This window comes from Frieseomelitta varia, unplaced genomic scaffold (assembly GCF_011392965.1).
Source record: "Frieseomelitta varia isolate USP_RPSP 00005682 unplaced genomic scaffold, Fvar_1.2 scaffold_568, whole genome shotgun sequence".
NCBI lineage: Eukaryota > Metazoa > Arthropoda > Insecta > Hymenoptera > Apidae > Frieseomelitta > Frieseomelitta varia.
This window is the reverse complement of record NW_025110332.1, coordinates 35,552-54,291: the sequence shown is the minus strand read 5'-3', so window position 1 is coordinate 54,291 and position 18,740 is coordinate 35,552. Positions and strand designations below refer to the sequence as shown.

The 18,740-nt window shown below is 31.2% G+C and overlaps 3 protein-coding genes across 9 annotated transcripts; 1 reads left to right on the top strand and 2 right to left on the bottom strand.

The window, feature by feature from the left end:
* Positions 1 to 157: 157 nt before the first annotated feature.
* Positions 158 to 2,155, bottom strand: LOC122534051 (general transcription factor IIF subunit 2). 2 transcript variants are annotated; one of them, XM_043664336.1, is made up of 8 exons: positions 2,069 to 2,155; positions 1,619 to 1,776; positions 1,394 to 1,545; positions 1,230 to 1,319; positions 1,028 to 1,152; positions 792 to 935; positions 518 to 678; positions 158 to 415 (listed from the first exon to the last, which is right to left on the bottom strand). In XM_043664336.1, exons 1-7 carry the CDS (start codon positions 2,120 to 2,122, stop codon positions 526 to 528), a joined length of 876 nt encoding a protein of 291 aa, XP_043520271.1. In that variant the 5' UTR covers positions 2,123 to 2,155; the 3' UTR covers positions 158 to 415; positions 518 to 525. The 2 variants fall into 2 exon arrangements, with proteins under 2 accessions (XP_043520271.1, XP_043520272.1); XM_043664337.1 differs by lacking the exon at positions 2,069 to 2,155 and adding an exon at positions 1,962 to 2,034.
* A 356-nt stretch (positions 2,156 to 2,511) lies between these two features.
* Positions 2,512 to 3,465, top strand: LOC122534045 (39S ribosomal protein L41, mitochondrial). Of its 5 annotated transcripts, none has more exons than XM_043664318.1 (3): positions 2,512 to 2,682; positions 2,813 to 2,980; positions 3,058 to 3,465. In XM_043664318.1, exons 2-3 carry the CDS (start codon positions 2,821 to 2,823, stop codon positions 3,399 to 3,401), a joined length of 504 nt encoding a protein of 167 aa, XP_043520253.1. In that variant the 5' UTR covers positions 2,512 to 2,682; positions 2,813 to 2,820; the 3' UTR covers positions 3,402 to 3,465. The 5 variants fall into 5 exon arrangements, with proteins under 5 accessions (XP_043520253.1, XP_043520256.1, XP_043520255.1 ...); XM_043664321.1 differs by having other exon boundaries at positions 2,512 to 2,699; XM_043664320.1 differs by having other exon boundaries at positions 2,512 to 2,727.
* Positions 3,466 to 3,704: 239 nt separating this feature from the next.
* Positions 3,705 to 10,981, bottom strand: LOC122534043 (serine/threonine-protein kinase SIK2-like). 2 transcript variants are annotated; one of them, XM_043664314.1, is made up of 10 exons: positions 10,707 to 10,981; positions 9,878 to 10,075; positions 9,604 to 9,750; positions 9,203 to 9,523; positions 8,999 to 9,122; positions 8,699 to 8,913; positions 8,451 to 8,596; positions 7,330 to 7,874; positions 6,824 to 7,242; positions 3,705 to 5,946 (listed from the first exon to the last, which is right to left on the bottom strand). In XM_043664314.1, exons 2-10 carry the CDS (start codon positions 10,001 to 10,003, stop codon positions 5,812 to 5,814), a joined length of 2,178 nt encoding a protein of 725 aa, XP_043520249.1. In that variant the 5' UTR covers positions 10,004 to 10,075; positions 10,707 to 10,981; the 3' UTR covers positions 3,705 to 5,811. The 2 variants fall into 2 exon arrangements, with proteins under 2 accessions (XP_043520249.1, XP_043520250.1); XM_043664315.1 differs by having other exon boundaries at positions 3,705 to 5,931.
* Positions 10,982 to 18,740: the final 7,759 nt, after the last annotated feature.

Here is an 18,740-nt window from a genome sequence, read left to right as displayed (position 1 = left end):
ATATAAAGTCAGCATTTAATAATTATTATTCCATCATGTTTATGGAAAAAAATATTTATTCATATTTATTATAAATAAGGTGGTAACAAGTAACTATTATTTTTTAAATATTTTGATGTTTATGTACAATGTGTTATTTTTTTAAAATATTTATAGATCTTGCAATAATTATTTATTTTAAATAGTACAATTTTTCTTGTATAAAGTATAAATGTACGCTTTACAAATTTACATTTTCTCCTGTTGTAATAGAAAGATCATAATATTTATTCTAGAATCTTCTTGATTGATGCTATTCTTGATTCAACTTTCAATGATTTACATTAAAAAAATAAAGGGACAATTAATTTAATTATTTTAAATATGTCCCCTGTATTGATACGATGCAACGAAATCGGTATAAATATATGTACATCTAAAAAATATTCGTTCAATGTTAATTTTGCATAATCTTAAAGATGAATTTTAAATAAATCAGAAATGCTAAAAAAATATATATATTTCTATACACAAATACCTTTAATTTTAATCATCGTCCGACTCGTCTGCTTTTTTCTGACCTTCAGATTTCTCTTCCTCTTTATAATGCCGATATTCCGGTTTTAATTCCCACATATTTCTGTGAGGATTTTTCAGATTATAATTACAAACTTCGTTCAATATTTCCTTTAAGTACACCTAGTAAAATAAAATAAACAAATAAATAATAATTAAAATTACTATTGCTATATAAATATGTGTACCAATTAACTATAAAACCTGTAAAAAAAGATAGTATAGTATGCACTTACAATTGGTTGCCTCGTAATCTTCACAAGATCTCTTATGTTATAATATTGATGTTTTTCAAATGCAGCAAACAACATATCCAATACCGCATCTTTATCATCTCTCATCTTTTTACCCTCTGCCTTCTTCTTCTCTGCATATTCAATCTATAAGATAATATTGATAAATCAAGATGATAATATTGATAAAATACCTTATGCAAATGTACATCCTTTGTTTCATTAAAAAAAAAACTTACATTGTGTTTGTGATCAGACACAGGTTTGAAATTTTGAACTACCCTATCTAATTGTTGAACTTGTCTCTGGGGGACTGAAGCCCTTTTGATACTTTGTAGTTTCAACTTCATATAACAATTATCAGCTAAAAATAATACACATAAATGCGTAAGTTTACTCCGTAACAAAGTATTTTAAATAATTTAGAAAATCAGCTTTTACCATATGGACGACATTCTAGTTTTTGTACAATCCTTCCCTCCATATAAAGTTTTTCAGTTTCAGGAACTATAGAATCTGAGCTACTTGAAGCTGAAAAAGAAAGAAAAGAAAAAATAGGAATTCATTAAACACATTACAAAGAAAACATCTTTTTAATGACTTACGTGTGACATGAGAGAATACACCTAACATTTGTTTCGTTACTGTCGTAACATCTAACCTATGCTGTTTTGGAATTTCCTCCTCTCCAGCTTCCTTTAATGCTAAAACAGCCTCCGAGAGTCTAAGAGATACTTCCGCTTTCTGACCAGGATTCCTAATATATATAAAGTTAGTTTCAGTATGAAAGTAAAGTTCTGATACTGTGATAATACTAAGTGAAAACGTACTTGGTTATTTTCAATTTGCCAACTTCTATATTGCCAGGTGCTTTCTCCCACTTATTCGCTATGTACTTAGGTACCTTCACTAACCATACACCTCTGCCAGCGTTACTTAAATCCAACTCCTTTTCCACGTGTGGTGTATTTGTAGACATGATTTTACTCTACCGAATCGTTGTATTAAGAATCAGATAATGATTATAAAATGGATAAAACTGTATTATGTGTAATACACGATACGTTTATATCCTGTGAGTTTTAAAATAAAATTACGATGGAGAAATATACAATATATAATAATTCTCAATTATTCTAATTCTATGCTATATTAAAAAAGATGATCATTCACTTTGAAAATAATCCGTCACTCGTATTATTTACACGATTAGGTTAAAAATTACTGACTATAGTGCCAGTGAATTTAACCATTTATAGAAAATGTCTTAGATTGACTACCTGCAGGAAAATGCGGTCACGTCGTTCCATGCGATGCGGATATAAAGCTCGCATAATGAAAAGATAATGATTTGAAGTGTGCTTTATAGAAAGTAGTATTCAAATATACTTGAATTTAATTTAATACTTTGTTCAATTTGATTTTTCCAATTTTTTGAATAATTCTGATCCTAATTTACATGTGGCTTGCGAGAAATTAAATGTTAATTGAACGAGCTATCTTTCATCTGTTAAGTAGAATTTGTAAATTCTTTTATACATGCATTTTCTATGATATATAGGAAGAAAATTGACGGTTCAATTGTAGAAATATAATTATAAAAGTTCGCAAATTAATCCTCCCGATTAGTTTTTTTTATAAATGAAAATTTGGTCGATTCATGGACAGAATTATATAGTGTGACAAAGAGCGCTAAAGATAGGAATAGATTTTAGTTCCATCGTTTCATCGCTATGCGGCGCTAGTATTTCAGTGTCCATAAAACACATCTTTATTTGTAAAAGAAATTAATTAAGGATTAAAAGGGATTAATACATTTGTAGTTGATATTTATAGTTACATTATAGCCTAATTGACACCTCAACATTCTTCCTTCAAGCGATTAATGCAAAATGTAATCTACGATTTTAGGTTATTTTTCTTGTATTAGGTTATATTTTCATTTGTATGTAGAACGTGCAAGAGAAATTATTCTTTGCCTGAAAGTGTTTCTAATTAGTATGTAAGTGATCTTTTTCTTGTAGAAAATAAGATGGCATCCACGTTTGTAGTTATAACCCGACAAATATCGACGTCATCGAAATGTCATGGTAAACGTAATTTTCGTATGATTACGCTGTACAATAAACAGGGTAACCGTGCATATAAAGAAGCACGAGCCAAGGATCCACATTATGATATTCCTATTGACAGTATGATCTCTTACATTTTTTAGTGGTCGCCATGGTTTGATGATACAATTTGTTTGGTAATTAATGAACACTTTCAGGAAGAGGTGTAAAGCCAACAGGCAGATGGAACGGCAATCAATGGGTTAACATACCAGAAATGATACCAGAACTTGTTGTTCCTTCTCTGAAAGACTTTCATTTAAAGCCATACGTTTCTTATAGAGTTCAGGATGTCAACAAGCGTGAATTCACCGCTAAAGACTTGTTTGATTTGCACTATGCTAATAAAATTAAGAAAGACTTCCAAGAGGGTCAATTAGATCCAAATGGCGAACCATTGAATCCCAGTGAATATGAAAAACTGACACCCACAGAAGCTAGAAACCAGGCTGAGAGAACTGGTACAGATATTTTCGAAATGGAAATAAAACCGAAAACTTGAGTTTAACTTGAGTTGTAAATTTAAAAAAAAGAACTAGGATAAATAAAATAGCTTTGTAATCTTATAATTTGCATAATGTTTTATTCAATATGCTCGTACGCGCAATGTATACATTTGTCGACAGTTTTGTTATTTATAAACAGTACTTATTTACCATCGTCCCTAAATTTAAGAAAAAACCATACATTAATTTGGTACAAAACATCGCAAGTAGAAAAGCGGTCTTCTCAATTTTGAATAGAATATACGTCATGTTTTCATTAGTTTTCGTGTAATTATATTATTTTTCAATGCTTTTTTTTAAAATTAAATATTAAATTAATTGATGGTAAATAATTACTTTACAAAGTGTCTGTACGCATCAATTGGACAGTACGTCGCGAAACAATAATTTAATGTTGTTTTTGCAAATGGTTTCACTGCTGGTAAAAATTATTTTGTAAAGTTAAATAAATTTATTTTATTACACCGATAAATCAGTGACACGATCTATCTCAAGATGATTCCTGTTTCACGTAACTTCGAATCTATCATTACGAAAAAGACACGGATGGAAATATGCCAAAACCGATTTTCAATTCCTGAGTTTCTATAAAACAGTTTTTCGGAATGTTTTTTCTTTTTTTTTCGAGAACAATGTGCCAGAACAAGATCTCGCATGATTATGCTAACTTAACAGCTATTTTTTTTACTTATCAAAAGATTTTTGAGCGAAGTTTGATTGTTTTTGTTGGGTAAAAAATGGCGGAAAATTTGAATATTAAAGTCGTTGTCAGTTGTGCGCGGCCGGTATTGCTTCCTACTGACTAGACTACTAAAACCTAATACATATTTGCTTTCAAAAAGTGCTGTATTCGTATCAAAATGTACAAATATGTTCCTTCCCTTACTTAATGATAATCGTGCACATAAAGCAAACCGTTTCATTTTTATTCCAAGTAAAATGGCAACTTTGTACTTTATGCAAAATGGCATCGTTAACTATTGGTGCAATTTCTAATTTATGTTGAAAATGATAACGTACTATACAAAACGTATAATTCAAAATATGAACAGCCATTGCCATTTGTTAAAATACAAATATATACAACAATTTTATTTAAACATCTTTACAGAATGCAGCACTTTTTTTTTTTACTTTTTTAAACAGCAGCTACTATTTATTACTATTTATTGTTTTTATTACTTTTTAATTTTCTATAACGATCATGATGAAGAGTGGAATGATGAAACACTTAGTTTTGTACAACATTATTAGAATAGTTATCAATAAAAACGTGTAACAAAAAACTTTAACGTGGTTCTCTTTCTTCCTTTCTCGCTCTCGTTCTCTCTCTCTCTCTCTCTCTCTCGCTCTCTCATTTTACCAACTCCACTCTTCAATAAATTGCATAGAAAAGCATAAGTGGCATAGTTCTTGCATTCAGTTCTACACAATGTTTACACAATCTCAAGTGTTTCTGTGAAGTGAAGATTATCATCGTGCCTCTATCTTACATTATGACATATTTATAATTGTTCTTTTATTTGAGCACTGATTCTTCTTATTTCGTTTTCTAAATTTTACTGTGGACTGGATACATCTAGCTGACTTAGCTATCTCGAACTCTCAAATGGAAGTTACAAAATTCATAAATTAATCATTGAATGCATTCAGATTTTTGTATATCACCCTATGATTCTATTGCGTTTTAATACAAAAGTAATAGACACGCACGTTCTCATCATTATATGATAATTTGCTGAAATGTATTCAGGAAGCACATCAAAAGCACTCTTCATTAATTGTCATTAAAATGTGCACGCGTATACACATTGTACTTCCAATTAAATATAGCCATTGAAAAGCAAGACATATGCCACTTGCTCATGAATATAAACTCGGTTGGTGTTTTCTCTTGTTAATTATCAGTCTATGATATAATTGGATATATTTGACTGATAAAATCAGCCAGTTAATAAGGCAGGCGCACGTGTTACTACATGACAAAGATTCTTTAACAATGCTTACATTTTCGTTATATATATACGATATATGCATGTATTTTTAATGAATGAAGTATAAGAATGTATAAAGATATGTGATAACGTATGATGCTCAAAGTATACTGATCGCAAAAACCGAATTTCATTAAAATCTTTGACATTTAGTAACATGTACCTTCCATTTAATCAAAGATTTTGTGTATGAAAGCTAGAATATATCACGGAGGAAACAGTTCTACAATGAAATTTACACAACATTCTTCTTGAATACTTAAAATATATATAATAAAATACATAATTATATAAATAAAAATACTGATATGGAAAGACTAGGAAGGCAATACTGCTTACTGTATTTCATGTATCTAATCTAGTCTTTCAGACTCAAAATCTCCAATACTAAAAATACAACAGGGTTAGGTGTTCATTCCATTGTATCTCCAACGTTTTCGAAGATGGTTGAATGAGGGTTGCTTCCAGTGGGCCACAAGAAGCCACCTACACTGCCAGGTGGTAAATATGATGCTCCTCCACTGAGGCCCACCTGATATATTTTCTTCTTTAAATTATTTACATTTTGTATGTCATTTCTGTATTTAATATCTTCATTACAAAATGTTAAGAAATAAAATCTAGGAAGCCAAATAAGGGGAAAGGTGCTACAAATGATATATGCATTTTCCAAGCTTAATGTTTAGGTGTTTTAACATTGCATTGTTCAAGGGTTCTTCGATCGCAGTTGTGCTAATATATATGTTCTTTACGTTGCGTGGTTGTTGAATCATGTAATCGGTGCATATGTCGTGTTATTGTTCGTGTACATAACAGGCAAGTAAGTTGTAAACTATTCAAATTTCTATTGCGCACAGTTATCAAAATAACCATTTCATTTTCTACTTCTTTTACTTTTAGGTATACTTTTAGGTATATATACAATAGTCCAATCATTTCTTATTGTTGAAAAAGATACGTACTATTTTGTTAACTGTACAGAGACGTTCAATTGAGGGTTGGTACATGCACAGAAGTAAGGCAAATTAGAGTGAACAATAAATTGCCAAATTAAAGAAAAATAATTATTTATTTGCATCTAACACAAATAATTGTGCTTTCGTATCACAAATAACGTCTAATCGCTAATATCATAAACAATACTAATATTTACATCAATTCATTGTTGTGAACATGATACACGTTCACAACAATGTTAACATTATGAAAGGAACAAGTAACATAATACTCTATGTTTGAGTCCGAATATAGGTACGCAATTTTGGCACGATTTAAATTTACTCCAAAAGAACAATGACGTCATGGATCGTTGGACAGATACCAACAAGTTATTTTGCGTTCTTTCATTTCGACCCGATAACTTTTTTTTTTTTATTAGACAGTTCAACGCGAACGATTTTTTAAATTTCTATTTATAGAATTACCTGTTGGCTCCACAGCAGTGTCCTTTCTGCTAACTGACAATCTGCTGCAAGTCGAGATGGCAGACTTTTCCATCTTTCTTCATCTCGTTTTCTTTCTCTATCAAAGTCTCTATCAACATGTCCCTGAGATAAAGGTGGTAAGATCTGTGTTCTTTGAGCTAATTTATAACTGTCCTGTCTCGGTACGTGATCAGCACGTCTACCCGTGGTACTCGTTGATACTGGTATCGGAGTTGGACTCCCTCCACCTCTATGTCTATGGTATAAGTTTCGTTTCTGTTGCAACATACGCTGCTGCACTAACAGCTGCAGCTGTGTACTGGAGTCGCCACGTATTTTGAACTGTGTTTGATTTTCTGGTGGTGTAGATGGTGGTCTCAAATGAACAAGATCTAAATGGCCTCTAGCTTTCCCAGAATCTGTGAAAGCAAAACAAATGTCACGACTTCGATCATCACGACGAAAAGTTTGTACGTGCAGTTGAAAAGATCTTTATAATTCGGCACCTTGAATACTTCGCTGCTTGGTCGGTCTGTCTCCTCCGCCTTGTTGACAGAATAATAATCTAGGTCCGCCATCTGAAGCTCTACGACCTTGAAAAACTCTCGATATTCTACCGGTAATTGGCGATGGGCTCATTGGTGGCGGAGGCGTGCAAGAGGGCAGGCTACTTGTAAATGAATTTGCCCCTGAGTAGTCTGGTGGACAACCAGAATCAAAACTAGATTCAAAAAGCTCGGACGATGAACTGCCGCTACCACCCGCAATAAACAGTGTCGTTCGACTAGGAGGATCAATAGAATCCATAAGTGGGGTATCAAAATGCTGTTGGTAATCACTTAATCTTCGATTGACTATTTGACTGTCAATTCGTTGACTGATATCATGATCTAGGCCTAGTCTATGTTCCTCGAGTTTAATTTGAGCTTCTCTCAATTCATCACCGCTTGGACCTTCCTCCAAATCACCTTCCGCGCTACAGCATCCTTCGTCAGTTGAAGAACTAGTTGAACTAAATCTTTTCCCTCCTCGAGTCGCGTCTTCTCTTGTTCTAAAAATAATGCAAATTCCCCTATAAGATATTGTAATTACTTGACAAACGGATAAATATTGATGAATATGAAGATTTTTTTTTATTGGACTTCTGTCTCGTTTATGCGCTGCATTATTTTTATAAATCTTTTTAAAAATAACTACATGTAAAAATTACATGTAGAATCATGAATTATGACATAACGAAAATTATATAAGGCGAACGTCGGTGTAAAAACAAGAGAAGTTCACTGCAGATTCAGTGATAAGGAATTATAACTCAAGATAAAAGGAAAAACAATTGAAATAAAATGAAAGAATTACCAAAAATAAAGTGACAGCAAAGCACTTCCAATCCAACCTGTCCTGACAAAATCTTCAATACATGCATCACCGTGAATAAAGATCAACGTTCCACTAAGCTATCACTGTAAATAAAAATTATACAATTAAAATTTAATTTTTTACGAACTCTTTCAACGGGCAGGATTGGAAGATAAGAAGACTGTTATTTTAATGAAAATATCTTATAAATAAAAATTACTGTAAAAATACTAACGTTTAAAATAACATTAGCGAAGTAAAGTAAGTGTACCTCGATTTGAATTTGTCATCTTTTGTTCTTGCAACGCTTGGCCAACAAGTATTGTTTGCTGTGCTGCTGACACGATGTTGCTTTAACCTTTCCAACAATAAGAAATAAATAGCAGCATGATGATCGTAACTACTATTCCTTAGTGACTGAAAGAAGTAAAAGCTTCGTTTAGAAAATACAAATTATTTTAAAACTATATTTTTTCTTTCTGTAATATTACAAATAGGTATATATATATGTATATATACCTCTCTGGTTCTTGTGATGTCTATGCCTAAACTATGCATAAGTCGAAGTATTTGTTCATTTGGTTCTTGGATGGACGAAGACGATGATCTGGTTATAATCATTGAACAAATAGTGTCTGCTGATCCAGCCATCCATCGATGTCTCTTTATTTGTGGAATGGTATATCGCTTTGTAGGCTCAAGAACCAGCATTTTACGTATTAAGCTTTCACAATCTGCAATAAAGTAGTTAAAATTCTATCAGATAAGATTAAACTGAACATCCAGAGAACTTTCAAATAATTGAACAGTAAAAAATACCTGTACTCATAAAATACGGGATTCTAAATCTTCCACTCAAAACGCGATCTCTTAAAGACTGAAGAGTAGATCCATCAAAGGGCAGTGCTCCACATACTAACACGTATAATACAACACCTAAACTCTGCAATAATAAAACCACAGTGTCGTAAACTATTTTCACTACGCGTTACATGTGATGTAAACACATTGTAAGCTGCTTACCCACACATCAATTTCAGGACCAGCATAGTGTTTCCCTCTAAAAACTTCTGGCGCCGCGTAAGGAGGGCTTCCACACCATGTGCTCAATCTCTCCCCAGGTGAGAATCTATTGCTAAAGCCAAAATCAGCAATTTTCACGTTCATCTGCGCATCTAAGAGTAAATTTTCAGCTTTGAGATCACGATGCGCTACACCCGTCGCGTGGCAGTATTCAACCGCAGAAAGTATTTGAGCAAACGTTGCCCTGGCCCTCGGTTCTCCCATTCTCCCGTATCTTGCGATATAATCAAAGATCTCACCCTTACTTGCGTATTCGCACACCTAACGAGAGAACACACAAAACTCTGTTTTCTCTGTTTCTAAATTCTTGGAACTTGATTCAAAACATTGTTCAAACGTACCATGTATATCATATTCTTTGTTTCCATTACTTGGTACAACTTGACGATGTGTGGATGTTCCAATTGCTTCATTATTTCTACCTCTCTGTAAACTTTTTCGAGATTAGTGGGATCCAATTGTGTTTTATCAATTATTTTAATAGCCACCTAAAAGAAAAAAAAGAAAAGAAAAAAAAAAATAAAAAGAAAAAAAGAAAGAAAGAAAGAGGAAGAATTAGATTGAAACGAAGAAAATAGCAAACGAGTGTTGTACGTTGAAATAAATCATATCTACCTCTGTCTTGGTAATGCGATGTCTAGCTAATTTTACCACTGCAAAGTTCCCTTTACCGATGGTGCCTTCGATATCGTAAAATCCCACGCGAATCTGTTTCTTCCCTTGTCCAACACCGGAATCCATTTTTATCGGAAAATCAATTTACCAACGAACGATCGTGTCCTTCGAATTTCCCCTCGTGCAAGTTTGAAATCACTGGAAAATGAGAAGACACGCGTGCTTTAGTATGTGTTTGAATCGACATTTCCTCGTTTCCTCGTTTGTCGCGACATAAAGTCTTTTCATTCTCTCGAGCAGTCTGTTTAACAACGGCGATGCATTTTCGTTGTCTTTTTCTCTAACGCTAGACAGTGCGTGGAGTGTCCCGTACACGAAAGTTCTACGGGACAAGAAACTCGACTCGAACAATACGCGGCGATCGAAGAGAAGAACATTGTCAACGGTTCGGCGGTTCAGCGGTTCAGCGCTCGTATGCGCAGAACGACGCCGTTGTTCCCCTCGGAACGTTTCGAAAGCCGAGGGAGGCTCTTCCTCTCGCGAATGTGCAAAAGCTTCCTGCAACAAGTACAATAGGTATTCCGAGAGCTGACGTCACGGATCGACAACGACCTCTTGCCTATCGACGGGTCCAGGATCGATACCCGTCGATAGTCCTCGATAAGAGGGAAGAAGGAAAGAAAATGACGGTACGCGTGATAAATGGACAAAGGGAAAGAGAGACCACGTTGAAATAGTCGAACTCAGTTTTGTGAACTCCACACGAGCGCGGCACGATACGATACAAGTGTAATACGGCTTGCTGGTGACAACTGCGCTCGCTACTTACGATTCGATCCTCTGTCCCGAATTACCGGGCACGGCACGCTCCGGACCGGTCGTGGAACCGTCGTAGAAGCGAGAGAGTCGCGTTGGCGCTGCCGACCTCGACGGGTGCGTAAGGCCGGAGAGCCGGTGCCATCGGTAAGCCAAAAAAAAGGTTGTCCTTCGCGTTCACGAGATTCTCGTATCTCGTTTCGAAGTGGCGGTCGGTCCTACGACGGGAGTCGTAAGAGCTTCGCGTGATGCGGCGGTTCGATACCGACTGACCGACGGCCATGTTGCTACCCCCCTGCTATGCTAGAGTCGCCGGCCTCGTCACTCTCTCTCTCTCTCTTTAGATTCGCCTCTTTCTTTCTCTTTAGATTCGCCTCCGCCCCCTCGTATCCCCTTCCCCTCGTTCTGCCATTCTTAGCGTACACTTCCACCGTGTATCCACCCCCACTACCGCTCTCGCGTGCGTCGTTCCCCCTCCCCACCGCGCCGCGTCGCAACACCAGCGCACGCGCACACACACACGTTATCTTCGACAATTGACGTCAACGTACGTGCTACTATCGGCTCGTCGTTAATTGTTCTTGGGTGTAATTGCAAGGCAAATAACTCGTGTGCCACCACGTGGTCGGTTAGTTGCTGACATCTCTCCCCCCCCTCTCTCTCTCTCTTTTTCTGTCTGTTTGGTTTACTCTTTCCTCGAATGATTTCTTTTTTTTTTCTCTCTCGCGTTGATAAACTAAACGATTACGTGCACGCCGCCGACGCGATTCATTCGTACGTTTTAATCGTTTTTAATTTCGAGATTTCGGCCGAGGAAAGTGGCATTCGGTTAGTTGGTACATGGTTAATTCTCGCTGATACGATTTTCCGAGGATGTAGCATAATAGTACGATGTACTAGAAACTTTTTTACAAATGTATCACGTCTGTCGTGTCGGAATAGTACATTCAAATAGCAACGGGGATCTTGAGTCTCATCAAATCCTCAAGATAATCAATTTAATCACTAGAACTACCAAAATGGCCAAAATGACTAATTTTATAATATATTTTGCATTTTGTATTTCATACGATAATGATGTGTACTTAGTGCATTATAGTTAGTAACCTAACCTAGCTGAATCCAAATTCCAGTGATATTTCTTAAATTGTATACTAATTATTTCTCTCTTGGGGAGTATAACAACTAGAATTACCAGAATGGCCAAAATGACCAATTAATAATTTTTGTTAGATATTTCATAGATATAAAACGGTGTATTTTTAGAGACTTAAATGATTGTAAAATACAAAGCTTATGATAAATAAAAGCTTGTGCAATTGTATTATCAAGATTTTACATTAATCTGTCTCTGCATGGAAATTTTATGCTTGTCGGTAATTCCAGTGTTAAATTCTCTCTCTCTCTCACTCTCCCTCGAAGGAATTATATATGTATTTCGTAAGCGAAATTTCGCTTTCGTCAGTGTGATTCTACTTTACGTTTATGCCATCGATCGATTATGTTATCGTTTGACGATTATATAAATCACTCTGCTATTTTTAGGTTAACGCTCTGTGTACAAATAACCTACGTACTTCCTGTCAATCATCGGCGATCATTTGTCCGTCAATCGTCATCGACGGATCGGAATAATTATCGCCGCAACGAGTGATTACCGGTGACTTCTTTTTTTTTTCAAAGGAATTGACGTCAAAGCTGAGTTTTCCATCAGAAGCGCTTTTTTTCTCACTCTTTTTTTTCCTTCAGTCCACGAATTACGTATTTCACGAACTATGCTTGAGATTAGGGAGTCGGTTGCGTCGGAAGAAGAGGGAATTGTCTCGAGGGGAGTAACAAACATAATTGCACGACGTTTTCGTTCGCACGCGTTATGGGTCAAGGAAGACCTTTCGAAACTTTCTTCGCGTTCGTTATCAAAATTCGCCAAGCGTCGAAGAAAAACAAGGATACACATTACGTTGCTGATTAATTAACTGATACACACACACACACATATGTGTTTCTCTCGCGGAATATTCAACATTTTGATTATTTCACTTATCATGTTTACCACGATTCTATCTACAAGTGTGCATATTGAATCTTCATTTTTAAAGATGGCCGTCTGTTTCAAATTAAGATTACTGTATGTGTAATTGAAGATATATCAAGCTTAAAATGGTATACATTTTCTTGAACTTGAATATTTTTGCATGTTTTTCTGAATTTATATAATATTTAAATATTTAAATATTATATAATTTAATAATTTAACTTTTAATTAAATATTAAATATTATATAATTTATAAATTAAATAATTTAATAGTTTATAATTTATATAATTTAATAATTTAACTTTTAATTAAATGTTAAATATTATATAATTTATAAATTAAATAATTTAATAATTTATAATTTATATAATTTAATAATTTAATTTTTATAATTAAATATATAATTTATAATTTATAAAATTTAATAATTTAACTTTTATAATTAAATATATAATTTATAATTTATATAATTTAATAATTTAACTTTTAATTAAATATATAATTTATAATTTATTTAACTTAATAATTTAACTTTAGTTAAATATATAATTTAATAAATATTAAATATAATTTATCATTTAAATAATTTATATAATTTAATAAATATTTAAATATTTTTATCATAAAAGTCATATCACGTACGTATTCATTAGTAATAACGTACCGATAGTGCGTCAACCATTTATCGAGAAACTTATTCTGAGAAAGTCCATACCCTTGGAAGCTAGCTTCGTCATACATATATATTATTACATATTTTATGCTTTTAATTATTATATATATATCTATATAACTTTTTGCGCGTTCGTCTGAATGACACAAACGTATTCAAGCAAATGCATGCAAATGCATAACGTGGTGTATTCGAGTCGCAATATGTAACTGTGCACTAATTTTAATTACGTCACAAACTGGTATTATGCGAGGCACATTAATCTGAAATCCATAGATTAGACTTTTACCAACACAATTCTGTTTATCTTGGAGGATTAATGCAGTGAAATTGCGCCTATCACGTTTCACCTTCAGCCAGTTGAGTAAACACATATATATCCGTTTCTTTTCACGCAGAGATCAGGCCAACACATCCGCGAGTAACTTCACGCTGTTTATGATGCGTTTAGGATCGGTTTGCTCATCTTGCTTGTACTTCTAACTCGTGTATTTTTTTATTAAATTCCTTTAACCTCTTCCCAAAATTGCAATATTTTCTCAGTCTTAAGTATATTGAGATATTACCCAGGCGAAGCAAATAATAAAGTAACCTTAGTAATTTCTATCCAGTGATACACCGACGAATTTAAAATGAAGACGAATTATCGTATACGGTTTGGTCACTCGTTATGGTCCGCGAACCAGTTACTAGTGCAGGAGGTTAACTCCATTTATTTCATTCCATCTTTTCGATGCTTTTCCGCACGCTTGGTATAATCGGTGGTTGCCACCTGCTTGGAAAATGAAATATTCATGAACAAAATGTAACGATTGGACGAAGGTTGCACAAGAGATTTTCCGCACATGGATGGTAACGATGCTGCGCGGTTTATCTAGCGTTAACGTTTATTAAAGTTACACGCGTTGCGTGACGTTCGTCCAAAGATCTCCACGTGTATTTACAGAACGTGTTTCTAATAATTTAAGCGCGTCGGTTCTGCATAATCCCCCGGCCGGGTTACGCCTACGATCCCGACCGAGGCAGAGATAGATAACGACGGATAATAGGACGCAAAATGACGGGCAACTTGGTCCACGGCTGTCTCTGCTTTTATCTAACAGCGATGTCATCCTTTTCTACGTGTAATCTACGTAAATAATGATAGTTTCGCCGGAAGAATGCTCGCAGATACTTTTAGGAGCAAAAATAAATCCGGAAAAAATTTTTTATATGGTGGTCACCGAATGAACGACTGAATAAAACGGAAATAACTTTTAGAAACATATGTTTTTTTTAATTATTTGGAAATATAATTTATAATTTTATAATTTATATTTATGTAAAATTATAAATATAAAATTTATATAAAATTTACTTATATAAAATTATAAATTTATATAAATATAAATTATAAAATTATAAATTTATATAAATATAAATTATAGAAATAAAATATTATAAATTTATATAAATATAAATTATAAAAATAAAATATTATAAATTTATATAAATATAAATTATAAAAATAAAATATTATAAATTTATATAAAAAAAATTATAAATTATATAAAAAAATTATAAATTATAATTATAAAATTATAAATTTATATAAATATAAATTATAAAAATAAAATATAAATTTATATAAATATAAATTTTAAAATTATAAATTATATAAAAAAATTATAAAATTATAAATTATAATTAAAAAATTATAAACATTTATATACATTTGTAACTTATATAAATTGTATTATAATTTATAATTTTTTTTCAATATTATCAACACAAAAGGAAAATAAAGAAGATTGAAAATGAACAAGTTATGACTTTCTTAGTTTTTCAGTGGCCACCTTGTACTCGTCTCTCGAGAAGTACCAAGAAAATGTCGACGAGGTTCTCTTTTCATTTCTTTTTCACTACACACGCTCTTTACGAATTAACGAATCATCGCGAAGCAATCCACGAACCCGAGGAATCGTGTCCTCCGTGCGATTTATTTGGGTTAGAGATTTATGTGTGTAATCGCAGTTCAGGCCGACCTGGCGTTTTCGAGCGTCATCGCGCGTCTTTCATCGACGTATTTTCGGCATCGTGCCACCGGCCGGTTGGTGTGTAATATGCTCTCCAAAGTGCGTCATAATTAAAACAGCCGGACCACGGCCACGCTCGTGCTCGTCGAGAGTTTATGACGATCGCGGAAGCGAAGAATCACGTCGTGATGCGAAATTTCCTCTCTCGAGTTGGAAGTGCTGTTGCTCTCCCCTCTCTTGTCATCCTCGAGAAATCCGAATGGATAAACTTCTTTCTCATTTTTCCCCTCTTTACATTTTTTTTTTCTTTCTTATACACCTTTTTTTTTTATTTTACGTTTTATTTTATTTATTTTATTTATTTTACGTCTTATTTTATTAATTTTATTTATTTTATTTATTGTACATTTTAAGTTTAGGAAAGTGCTTGGTCTTTATTGTTTTCTTTCCGTCTTCCTCTGTATTTTTTCCCTGTTTTTCGAACCATGCTCCATTTCTTCTTTATTTTTCGATCGTCTCCTCTCTCAATCTCCCGTCTCTTTTTTTTTTTTTTTTTTGGATATTTTCATCATGTTTTTCCTCTTTTCTCGTTCCTCCACTCCTATTTTGTTGTCCATTCTGTTTCACTTTTTAAAAATATTTTTCTCCTCTCCCGAATATCTCCGTCTCGTTCCCTTTTCTTCCTTTCTTTCGTCTCCTTTTTTATTTCGATAACAAAATTGCAGTCAGTGATCTCGAATTTATCGAATTCGTTTTCTCTGTCCGAGATCCATTTCAATTCATTCGAGACGAATTATTATAAACTAATAATTACTATAAATCATTATAAAATTATTATAAAAAAATATAATTATTATAAAATAATTATAAATGATAATAAATTATACAATAATTATTAAAATTATTATATTAATAATTGAAAATTATATAATAATTAAATAATTATATTATATAATTATTTAAAAAATTATTAATAAAAAAATATAATTATTATAAAATAAATATAAATAATAATAAATTATAAAATTATTATAAAAAATATAATTATTATAAAATAATTATAAATGATAATAAATATACAATAATTATTAAAATTATCATATTAATAATTAAGAATTATATAATAATTAAATAATTATATTATATAATTATTAAAAAATTATTAATAAAAAATATAATTATAGAATAATTATAAATTATAATAAATTATACAATTATTAAAATTATTATATTAATAATTAAGAATTATATAATAATTAAATAATTGTATAATTAAAAAATTATTAATAAAAAATATAATTATTATAAAATAAATGTAAATAATAATAAATTATAAAATTATTGTAAAAAAATATAATAATTATAAAATAATTACAAATGATAATAAATATACAATAATTATTAAAATCATCATATTAATAATTAAGAATTATATAATAATTAAATAATTATATAATTATTAAAAAATTATTAATAAAAAATATAATTATTATAAAATAAATGTAAATAATAAATTATTATGAAATTATTATAAAACAGTATAATAATTACAAACGCCGTGTTTTCTATGCGTCTTCGTCACGAGTCGAAAGCTGCGACTCATTGTTGATTTCCATTCTGGTATCTATTAGAATTGCAACTTGATTTAGCAGCGCGCACGGTGTGTCAAAGAAACAGTGCATCGACATCTTTCTATTTACGATCGGGATAGAAATCGAAAGAAAGAAAGCTACCGCATAAGCTGTTAGCATTGTTAGAAAATCTAGTAATAGGATCGGGATAATAGGATTACGAAGATTGATCTTAAACTAAGACGCCCGCGCGAAACAACGCGCGAAGAAACTTATGGTTGGAACATTCTTTTCCTCCGGCACGTACTGCGTTGACAATTTTCGTCTATTTCATCTATTTAATTTGCCAATAATTTGATCTAAAGGCTAAAAGAAACACTCGTTCATTCGCAGTGCTCGCAATTACTATCTCCAAACACAAATATTTTTACAAAATTATGTTAACAATTATTATATTATATAAATATATTATAAATTGTAAATTATTACATTACTAAAATTATAATAATTTATAATTTTAAATTATAATAAATTTAAGTTATTCTATTAAGTTATTATCAAATTATTAAAATTATAATATAATAATTTATAATTTTAAATCGTAATAAATATAAATTACAAATAATTATATTAATTTTAAATAATATATTTTAATGTATTATAAATTATCATATCATTAAAATTATAATGTAATAATTTATAATTTTAAATCATAATAAATATAAATTACAAATAATTATATTAATTTTAAATAATAATATAATTAAATTATTATAAATGATCATATTATTAAAATTATAATGTAATAATTTATAATTTTAAATCATAATAAATATAAATTACAAATAATTATATTAATTTTAAATAATAATATAATTAAATTATTATAAATGATCATATTATTAAAATTATAATGTAATAATTTATAATTTTAAATCATAATAAATATAAATTACAAATAATTATATTAATTTTAAATAATAATATAATTAAATTATTATAAATGATCATATCATTAAAATTATAATGTAATAATTTATAATTTTAAATCATAATAAATATAAATTCCAAATAATTAATTATTTTCAAATAATAATATATTTAAGTTATTATTATAAATTATCATATCATTAAAATTATAACATAATAATTTATAATTTTAAACTATAATAAATAATTAGTTTTGAATAATAACATATTTAAATTATTATGAATTATTATACTATTAAAATTATATTAATTATAATCACAAATAACTAATTATATTAACAACTATTATATTATCATATTATCAATTATATTATTAATTCAATTAAACACAATTATTATGCTACCAATTCAATTCAAAATGTATAATACAATCACACAAATATTAAACGATCGATTCAATCATACAATGATAATTTTAATCGTACAATGGTTAATAGCAAAAAAAGAAAAATGCAATTTTATAATGTCACCGGAAGAAAAATAAATTTTATAACGTAAGAATGTGATAATTGCATAATGGTTTGTAAAAGGAACGTGATTATATAACGAGAATGAAAAAAAAGAAAAACACTAAACTGCGGATAAAGAAAAATTGGTAAGAAGTGAGTTTAAGCAGGGAGGATAACCCGGACCTGAGGTCAGTCCTCTGAAATTTAGCGCGACGCCGTTTTAAAATAGCGGGTGTCACACGCGCGCGTTTCTCATAAATGATTTTTTTCTTTTCGAAAAAATGTACATGCAGTCTCGCAGCTTTCCCTTCC

Bases quoted from the DNA above. Each gene is read 5' to 3' on its own strand.
- LOC122534051 (XM_043664336.1), bottom strand. From the start codon at position 2,122: ATGCGAGCTTTATATCCGCATCGCATGGAACGACGTGACCGCATTTTC. The intron at 1,777-2,068 runs GTAGTCAATCTA...ACGATTCGGTAG, and splicing joins GTGACCGCATTTTCCTGCAG to AGTAAAATCATGTCTACAAA. The intron at 936-1,027 runs GTAAGTTTTTTT...ATTATCTTATAG, and splicing joins TGTCTGATCACAAACACAAT to ATTGAATATGCAGAGAAGAA.
- LOC122534045 (XM_043664318.1), top strand. From the start codon at position 2,821: ATGGCATCCACGTTTGTAGTTATAACCCGACAAATATCGACGTCATCG. The intron at 2,981-3,057 runs GTATGATCTCTT...GAACACTTTCAG, and splicing joins TTATGATATTCCTATTGACA to GAAGAGGTGTAAAGCCAACA.
- LOC122534043 (XM_043664314.1), bottom strand. From the start codon at position 10,003: ATGGATTCCGGTGTTGGACAAGGGAAGAAACAGATTCGCGTGGGATTT. The intron at 8,914-8,998 runs GTATTTTTTACT...ACTTTATTGCAG, and splicing joins CCCGTATTTTATGAGTACAG to ATTGTGAAAGCTTAATACGT. The intron at 7,875-8,450 runs GTACACTTACTT...CATTATTTTTAG, and splicing joins GATGACAAATTCAAATCGAG to AACAAGAGAAGACGCGACTC.